We start from the raw sequence: 9,742 nt of genomic DNA, 5'->3' as shown, positions 1-9,742 counted from the left end.
GGAGAGAATAAATAAAATAAAGCAAAACCCTAACCCAAAGCCTGTAACGCAAATCCTCTCTGTATATAAACACAGCAGTGCCTGAGCAAGAGCCACCGCCCAACCTACCTTGCTTGCTAGGTTGTTGAAACCCTTTTCTGGCTAAAACCCTAGCTCGCTCGCTCGCTCACTCTCTCTCTCTCTCTCTCTCTCTCTCTCTATCTCTGTCTCTAATCCATCGCCTGCCAATTTTCTGGTGAGTTTTGTTTGTGTTTGTGTTTGTGTTTATGGTTATGTTTACGTTTTGAATCGTGTTTAGGTCTCTAATAAACTCAAGTTTTTTATTTGAGCTACTGTTTCTGGGTTTTTTGTTTTTGTTTTTATCATCGCAGTTTCAGGGATTTCTCGAGCTCGAAGCGATGTCGGACGATGAAAGGGAAGAGAAGGAGCTGGATCTCTCCTCTCCTGAAGTCGTCACCAAGTACAAGAGTGCCGCCGAGATCGTTAACAGTTACTCTCTCTCTCTCTCTCTATATATATATATATATATTTGTGTGTTATGTATGTAGTTTAAAATTTGCATCTTTTGAAAAAAAAGGGCATGGAAAAATGTAGATTTCGAGGACTTGTTCATATCTGTAGTTAAAAGTTTGCATCTTTTGTTGATGGCCCAGTTTGACAAATTTATTGAATTTTTTAAAATGTGCAGAGGCTTTGCAGTTGTTAATATCAGAATGCAAACCAAAGGCTAAGATTGTTGATATCTGTGAGAAAGGCGATTCATTCATCAGAGAGTAAGTTCTTTATCTATATATGTAATTATATAGATATGTATTAGATTCAAGTTTTTGGGCTCTGTTGATATACTAAATTTGTTGCAATTGTGTATGATGTGTAAAGACAAACTGGCAATATGTACAAGAATGTGAAGAAGAAGATTGAAAGGGGTGTTGCATTCCCAACATGTATCTCTGTAAACAACACTGTTTGCCATTTCTCTCCACTTGCGAGCGATGAGACTGTGTTGGAAGAAGGTGATATCTTAAAGATGTAAGTTACCTCGAAGCAGCATTAAGCTCGCACACAAACAGTTTTTTTTTTTCTCTTCCAATGTACCCAAAAAATGTATATATTTATTGGTTGTGTAGTTCCTGCTGTGAGTGAATATTGATGTGCTCTTGTTTGGATGCAGTGCCATGGGGTGCCACATAGATGGTTTCATTGCTGAAGTTGCACACACCTATGTCATTCAGCAAGGACCAGTGACCGGTAGGCAAGCAGATGTTATTGCTGCTGCAAATACTGCTGCTGAGGTTGCTTTGAGGCTTGTAAGGCCAGGAAAAAAGGTAATTTTTTTGCAGTCCTAACTTTTGTTTTCGCTTTAACCTGACACGATGCAGATGCAAGCATAATTTTGAATGATGGGAGTTGGTGGTTCCTCATTTTATATATCAATGAAATCTGTTTGGATAAATGAATTTTCAAGTAACTGTGTGGTTTTGTTTTCATAGAATGTGTGTTTTTTATTGGATCATAGCTTTGTATTGTAGATATTTTGTCTTTTTGGGGGTGAACATTGTTATGCCTTTCATATATGGATGGCTTTGCAATTAAGCTATGATCCAATGCCTTTCATAAAAATAATTTTTTTGCCATATGCTTGTGTCTGTCGTTTTTTATATTATTTTAAATCCCTATGTCCTGTGTCCTTATCCGCGTCCATGTTCATATTTGTGCTTCCTAGATAAGAACTGTGGAGCAAGATCCAAGTGAATCTTTGGCCATAGTTATACTGATAGATAAATGTGTAAAACTGTATATGTGGATGTGTTATGACAGTTGCAATTGTCATCGATTCATTATTCATGACTGGCTTTCTCAGGCATCAAGGTGGCACGTATGACATATTGTGTTGAAAATGCAACATAACATGAGCCTCTTGTCATGAAAGAATTTTAGATTTGAATGATGATTTTGTTAGTTGGTTTCACTTCACAAGATAGAGTTGTATCGGTGTTGGGGATTTGTTACTCAATTTGGATTGTAAAATTGAGATGTTTGTGTGTTGGTGTGTGCGTGTCTTATTATGCTTATATATTTACTGTCTTCCCCTAAATGATGAATAATCTGAACAAGCTATGGGCTAACATCCAAATGAAGCTGTTTGTCATAGTTACTCCGATAGGGGACAAAATTTTTAAACTACTTAGAATAAAATTCTTTGATGACTTATCTCTACTTAGCAGAACTTGAATGGTTTTTGTAATTTGTTTTGTGTTGCGACTCGTGCACCGTGAATGACATGATCTATACTGGGTGAATGTAGCATTGTCATCATGTTATTGTCTAAAGATTCACCAAGTGAACTGATATCCACGTCGTCTATAGTTGGTCACCCTAAATATAGATCTAGTCATTTACTAAAAATGCTGATCATAGTAAAATGCGTACCTTTGGCCCACTTTCCATCTTCAAAAGTTCAAATAATGAGTGAAACATGTTTCATTGAATTTTCTTCAAGAGTGTCTTTGAAGTTGCTTTTGGTGTCCAAGACTTTGCACTTTTTCCTTTTAATCTTTCAAGTTTCAGGTTTTCTTTACTTCGTTTTATGTTTATTTTTCTTGATGTTGTCTATGATATTATTTCATGCATAAAGGCACCACAAATGACGAGTTCATTCTCATTTTGTTATTGTAACCTATCAGCATACGTAATAACTCATTGTATCAAAGGTATATTGGATAAGCTATCAGATCTTGTAAAGGTAGAAAATGTAAGAAGTGCTCAACTGTAACATGGTAAGAATATTTTGAAATCAGATAACTACCTGTGGACAATGTAATAGTGATAGAATCTTGCATGAAACCTGTAAAAGAGGCGACTTTGCCGAGGTGATCGATCACTTGTTGATTCCCTCTTTTCCCTGTTGCCTAAATTGTGCATGGCCATACTCGGGTTACTCTAGGCTGATCTTTATTCTATATTGCTGATGCCTAAATTCCCACATGAGCCAAATTCTTTTAAATCAATGAGAAAAATTTATATAGAGCTGTTTGGAGGTTTGATGGCCTGCTCACATCAATGGATGGGTTCAGGAAGTCCTTTTTTTTTTTTTTCTTGAAGGTATTTATTTTTATTGTTAATTTCACCAAGTTGGTTTATTTGGTTAAGTCACAGACTATCTCTTGGATTTGCTTTTTGTCTCTCCAAATTGTGAAATTTACCTGAGTATATAATGTAATAGTGATAGATTCTCGCGTCAAACCTGTAATCAATGAGAAAAATTTATATAGAGCTGTTCGGAGGTTTGATGGCCTGCTCACATCAATGGATGGGTTCAGGAAGTCCTTTTTTTTATCTTGAAGGTATTTATTTTTATTGATAATTTCACCAAGTTGGTTTATTTGTTAAGTCACAGACTATCTCTTGGATTTGCTTTTTGGCTCTCCAAATTGTGAAATTTACCTGTGTATATAATGTACTATTGATAGATTCTTGCATGAAACCTGTAAAGGAGGCAACTTTGCCGAGGTAATCGATCATTCGTTGATTTCCTCTTTTTCCCTGTTGCCTATATTCTGCTCGGCCATACTTGGGTTACTTTAGGTTGATCTTTATTCTATATTGCTGATGCCTAAATTCCCAGGTGAGCCAAAATCTTGTACATTATTGAGAAAAGCTTAGATAGGGCTGTTTGTAGGTTTGACGGCCTGCTCACTTCAATGGGTTCAGGAAGTGCTTTTTCTTTCTTGAAGATATTTATTTTTGTTGCTAATCCCACCAGGTTGTTTTATTTGGTTAAGTCACAGACAATCTTGGATCTTCTTTTCAGTTCTTCAAATGGTGAAGTTGAATTTTTTTTCCTTTAAATTTGTTTGTTTGTTATTCTTATTTATTGAACCGTGGACATGATAGTGAATTGTATTCCTTTTTAATTCTGTTTGAGATTCTTTTTTTTGAAGGGTAGACATGATTTCTCTATATGAAGAGGATAGTCAAAGGCTATGGATTTGTCTCCTGTGAAGCTTTTTTCAGTCATAGTTACACTGATAGAGAATCGTGTTTACTTTGTCACTCTCTGCATTGTTAGCCTTCTGTGTGTATGTGGAAAGAAATCTTCATTTATGTGGCTTTTTGCTGTTTAATGTTAGTAAAAATATTAATGCAACACAGGTTCAATTGGTTGATGTGGAATTGTTTTAGGTAGAAAATAATTGTATTTGTTGCACAGTTTTATTATTTGTGACCTTTTCCTTTTACATGTAGTCAGATGTGAACTTCAATCCTTGCCATATATATTGCCGAGTTAGAGTTGATTGATCCTTATTTTTTACCAAAAACATTTCATTGTAGCCACTCGTGTTAATTGTGAAGACACTTGGCTTATCAAGGCTTTTGTGACATGCTGTGGTTGACCTGTATGAAGAGTGAATTTATCATATGATGACCATTAGGAATGCCATTATGATGTCACCTTGCATTGTTGAATACTTAGTAGCAGGAATCGTCGAAATGGGAGACGATTCTCGTCTAGAATCGCGATTCAACGATTCGTCGCAAGATTCGTGATAGAATCGCGTCTCCGTCAAGATAGAATCGCGGATCTAACTAGATGGGAGCGATGGCGACACAGAAGGGGGGAGAGAGAGAGAGAAACCAGGCTGCGAAGAAGCAGCTACCACTGCTAGGGTTATGCTGCGAAGAAGAAACATACCAGGCTGCGAAGAAGCATGTGAAGAAGAAGCAGCAGCTGCTAGGGTTAGGAATTATAAACATAAGAGTTGGGCTTGGGACTTTTATTGGGCTTGGGATTTTTTTTTAGACTCATACAAACATTTGTATGGGCTTGTAAGCTATAAACATAAAAGTTGGGCTTGGGAATTTTTATTGGGCTTGGGATTGTTTTTGGACCCATACAAACATTTGTTTGGGCTTGTGACCTGTTTTATTTATTGTTTGGGTTACTAGATGATTTGTTTGCATCATAAATAGGAGAGTTGGGCTTGGGATTGTTTTTCTTCTCCTCTCCCTCTCTCTCCTTTTATTTGATTTTTGTAAGAAAATAAATAAAACAAATAATTTTTAACAAAAACATTTTAAATAAATAGATAAAAAAATTAATATAAATATTTTATAATAAATGAAAAAAATAGAATAAAAGTAAATAATTATAATATTTTAACATATGATTTTTTATAGTACTTTTTTTAAAAAAAATTATAACATATATTTTCATTATCATTAGAGGAAAAAAATATATAATCTTACAATATATTTTTATATATTATATTATTTAATATATATATATACAAATGCTCCCTACCAATGCTTCTTGGAATGCCTACGATTCTCCGATTCCGACCCCGCTCCCGCTCCCACTCCCGCTTCGTGCAACTAAGGTTGAATATTTCCGTACACATCTGAACAGGACAGTCTGATGCCTCTATATGATGAATACTTTTCAGAAGCTATGGAAGGACCTTCCAAATGAGGCTTTTGTCATAGTTACTCTGATAGGGCAAATTAATTTGAAATCACCATTAATTGACTAAACTGTGGGTTCATGTGGGTTTCTATGCCAAGTTCTTATCATTCAGCTCATTTTTGGTTAGACTTAATTCTGATATGCTTTTATGATACCCTTTAACTTGTTCACTAATTAAATCTCTTTGTTTGTGACAGAACAAAGATGTGACAGAAGCAATCCAGAAGGTTGCTGCTGCCTATGACTGCAAAATTGTTGAAGGTGTCCTCAGTCACCAACTGAAACAGTTTGTGATTGATGGAAACAAGGTTGTACTGAGTGTCTCGAATCCCGAGACAAGAGTTGATGATGCTGAGTTTGAGGAGAATGAAGTTTATGCAATTGATATAGTCACAAGCACAGGCGAAGGCAAGGTAATTATGGCAACTCTGTATAGTGTTGCATATTATTGTAATTGTTCTCTTGCTCCTGGTCCTTAGTATGTTGGTGTTGAATTTGCAGCCTAAGCTCTTAGACGAGAGACAGACAACTATTTACAAAAGAGCTGTTGATAAGAACTATCACTTGAAAATGAAAGCTTCTAGGTTCATATTCAGTGAAATAAGCCAGAAATTTCCCATCATGCCATTTACAGCAAGGTTTGTTAAATACATGTTTGTTTTTTGGTCATTTGTCTTTTGCGCTATGACCTAATAATGTGTTCAAATTTTATAAATGGCAGGGCTTTGGAAGAGAAGCGTGCTCGGTTCGGATTGGTAGAATGCGTCAATCATGATCTGTTGCAACCATATCCTGTTCTTCATGAGAAGCCTGGTAAGAAATGTCTGACAGGACTGAAATCTGCTGAATTTTAGCTGATTTGCACATTGCTAGTGAGCTTCGATGCTATATTCATGGACTCTACAAAATAAAATCAAATACCCGTGTCGGATAATCTACACTTGAATAAGGGTGTGGAATATGTTTGATACTTTTCATCGGACACTTCTTATATGTTTGTATTTAACACTATCATATATATTGTTGTATAATTGCTATAAAATGAGTTAAATGTTTTTGATATGTTACATGTATTATCATTTTACCTCACATAATATACTAATAAATATATATATGGCAATTTTTTGCCTAGTTCACATATGCTAAAATTTGAGGTTTGATGGGCCCAATCTCTAGATATGAACTTGCACCCTATGCTTGTACCATGTATCATAGTTTTTATGCTTGTGTAGTGTTCAGTTGGGTTATCAATCTTGTGTGTATATTTTTTTTCTAAATTAGGTTTTCAATCTTGTGTATATTTTGTTCTAATTATGTTGAATAATTGGTTTGTTGGGCAGGGGATTATGTTGCTCATATCAAATTCACTGTTCTGCTAATGCCAAATGGGTCGGATCGCATAACATCCCATCCTCTGCAGGAGCTTCAACCTACTAAAACCATAGATGATCCTGAAATCAAAGCCTGGTTAGCTTTGGGCACAAAGTCAAAGAAGAAAGGTGGTGGAAAGAAGAAGAAAGGTATGTTGCAGTTGTAGTTATCCAGTATTGGCAAATCATTACCTTCACAATCCAAATCATCCAGTGTTGATTATTTCCTTTTTGTTTGGAAACGACATTTCAAGCAAAATGGAATTATATATTGGTTTCTTATATAACCCTAATCGTCTGAATTTTGCAGGTAAGAAGGGTGACAAAGCTGAGGAGTCAGCAGACGCCGAGCCTATGGATGCAACCCCAGATGGAGCAACTCAAGAATGAGAATTAAACGTTTGATTTGTATTTCCCTTTTTGCTTTCCAATTTTGGGTACTTATTTGTATCTGTTTGCTTATATGAGTTCATTCTCAAGGTCAATTGTGTACACAGGTTTTACTTTTCTTTTTTTTTTTTTCTTTTTTTTCCCTAAATGGAAAAATTTTCTATTGACAATTGAAAACCTGAAAGTGAACATGTTTGCATAATGTGAAACAAACTGTTTCTTCTTGCAGTGTGATCATATTAAAGGTATATTTGGATTTTGGATTTGTGGAAAATTTGCGGAGGAAAAAGAAAATGAAAAAAAGTTCTCCCTATATCTATCTTATATAAAATCATTATACTTTTTTTTTGGAGAAAATAAATCATTGTACTAATTCAAAATTGAAACACAATTTAAGAAAAACGTTCAAAGGCTTCGGTGCATTTATCTCTCTTTCTTTTTATTTTTTATTTTTTATTTATTTATTTACTTTTCGAAAGTAGAATTGGAACTTGCTATACAAAATTACATATGTACTATGCTAATTGTCAAGTGTATCATAGATTACTAAGATGATTACAGACAATATTTTTTTCATAACCTAATTCTCTCATGAGTTCGTCTTAAATGCATTTTTTCCTCATTGCTAATTTCTCTTTATAGAGCCTATATTAAGAAAGTTCATTAATTCGATCGGATAATCTTATCATTGCCTCTCCCTACTCCTTTTAGAATTAAGTGGGAAGTCTTCTTAGAAATGTGAGAAGTTTATAGGGGTAATTGTGTGGTGCTTTTAGGAAGTATTCAAATTTATACATGGCTGTCCTGCGAACCTCAGTTTGCGGGACAACCAATGACTAAATGACACCACACCAAAATTGTAGATCTCACCAAAAAAACTTCGCACTCTACAACATCTGATTCTTCGACCCTCCATTTGTTTCCTCTGTCACTCTTTTCTTTGTCAAATCCGAACTTCCTTCATCCACGGCGAACCCTCCATGTTTGTCATGATTGTTGTTATTCCCTTCCTTTCCTTCCCTCACTGCCCAAAGGCCGTCTGAGCCTCTACCCAATCCCTCCCTCTCTAGTTACCATTCTCAACCCATGCCGAATCCTTGTCTGATGTATCTGTCTTTGATTTTTGGGTTTAATTTTTGTAACAAGTGACTTGTGAATATTAAGAGATTTCATAGATTTGATACAAAGTGGGTAATGTCTTATTTTAGGTGATTTGCTCCGTAGAATTTCTTGATTTGGTTCTTGTGAAGAGGGATTTTGAAGTGGGGGGTGGGAGAGAGTGAGCTTAACGGATAAAATTTCTACATAGTCAAGTAGGTTGAGGAGAGCGGCTATAAGAGAGGCATTGAGATTGAGATTCACATTAGAGGTTAAGCCACTCGAAGGAAGTAGAATGTAATAGAAACTGTGGTTGGATTAGGAATACAGAGAAGAATGAGAAGAAAGATAAAAACACGAGAGGGAAAGAGAAAGAAGGTCACGATATTAGATGTTGGTGAGAGACTGGTGGTAAAAGATATTAGATGTTGGTGAGAGACTGGTGGTAAAAGTAGGAAGGGGGGGGGGCGGTGGTCAATGGGTGGAATGTGGTTGTTTTTGACAGTGGACAATGGTTGGTTGTTAGTAACTAGGTAAAGAAGGAAAACGGGCAAAGTGAAGATTTGTAGAGAGAAAGGAAAGAGGAGGCACACAACAAGAAAAGCAATTAAGTGTGCCTATTAAAAATTGAGAAAATAGCACTTCAATGCATGTTTTTAAAAAATATTGCAAATCGAAAATTTTATCAATTTTAATAATTAGGTTATAAGTTTTTTTTTCATGAATTTGTAAATATTTTATAAAAGTAACATTCAGTGTGTTTGGTTTGAGTTTTTTAGATTAAGTTTGGTTTGAGTTTTTTGGATTAAGTTTTTTGAAAATTGATTTTTTTTGTTTTTGTATTTTTTTTTGTTTTTAGTGAATATTTTTAAAATTTTAAATATTTTTTTTTTACTTTTTTAGATGCATCTCTTAGATGCATCTAAAAAATAAAAATTTTGTGAAAAAATATTTTAAAAAATTAATAAATATATGAAAATACAAAAAATGTACTGAATTCTCGTAATTTTTTTTGTATTTTTGGTATTTAGTGAATTTTTAAAAGGTTTTTTCACAAATTTTTTACTTTTTAGATAAATATACTTAAAAAGTAAAAAAAATTACTTAAAATATTAAAAAAATTCAGTAAAAACAAAAAAAGAAAGTAAAATTTTCTGAAAAGTATTTTTGAAAAAGTGTAACCAAGCAAAGTGTTAATTTACAATTTTCATAAAAAAGTCTGATAAATGTTACAATTTTGTCAGAGGTCACATATGTTCACTAAATTTACTATTAACTTTTAAATAACTGTCTCTTTAGAATTTAGAAATGTGTTAGATATATACAGTATATTTCGCATTCTAAGAACAACTAAACTTAATTACATTGCAGTATTAACAAAATTAAATAATATAAGAAAATGATATAAAAACTTACTTTT

The 9,742-nt window shown here is 34.2% G+C and overlaps 1 protein-coding gene across 1 annotated transcript; it reads left to right on the top strand.

The window, feature by feature from the left end:
- LOC114318529 (ERBB-3 BINDING PROTEIN 1) lies at positions 1–7,452 on the top strand. Its single transcript, XM_028265447.2, has 10 exons — positions 1–235; positions 372–489; positions 689–773; positions 880–1,029; positions 1,172–1,325; positions 5,662–5,877; positions 5,966–6,102; positions 6,186–6,277; positions 6,805–6,984; positions 7,145–7,452. The coding sequence occupies exons 2-10, from the start codon at positions 399–401 to the stop codon at positions 7,222–7,224; spliced, it is 1,185 nt and encodes a 394-aa protein (XP_028121248.1). The 5' UTR covers positions 1–235; positions 372–398; the 3' UTR covers positions 7,225–7,452.
- Positions 7,453–9,742: the final 2,290 nt, after the last annotated feature.

The sequence above is a fragment of the Camellia sinensis genome, chromosome 10 (assembly GCF_055761805.1).
Source record: "Camellia sinensis isolate YWXY chromosome 10, ASM5576180v1, whole genome shotgun sequence".
Classification (NCBI taxonomy): Eukaryota; Viridiplantae; Streptophyta; class Magnoliopsida; order Ericales; family Theaceae; genus Camellia; species Camellia sinensis.
Note: the sequence above shows the minus strand (reverse complement) of the source record. Positions and strands in the feature narration are given on the sequence as shown.

Bases quoted from the DNA above. Each gene is read 5' to 3' on its own strand.
- LOC114318529 (XM_028265447.2), top strand. From the start codon at position 399: ATGTCGGACGATGAAAGGGAAGAGAAGGAGCTGGATCTCTCCTCTCCT. The intron at 6,103-6,185 runs GTTTGTTAAATA...TATAAATGGCAG, and splicing joins ATCATGCCATTTACAGCAAG to GGCTTTGGAAGAGAAGCGTG. The intron at 6,278-6,804 runs GTAAGAAATGTC...TTTGTTGGGCAG, and splicing joins TGTTCTTCATGAGAAGCCTG to GGGATTATGTTGCTCATATC.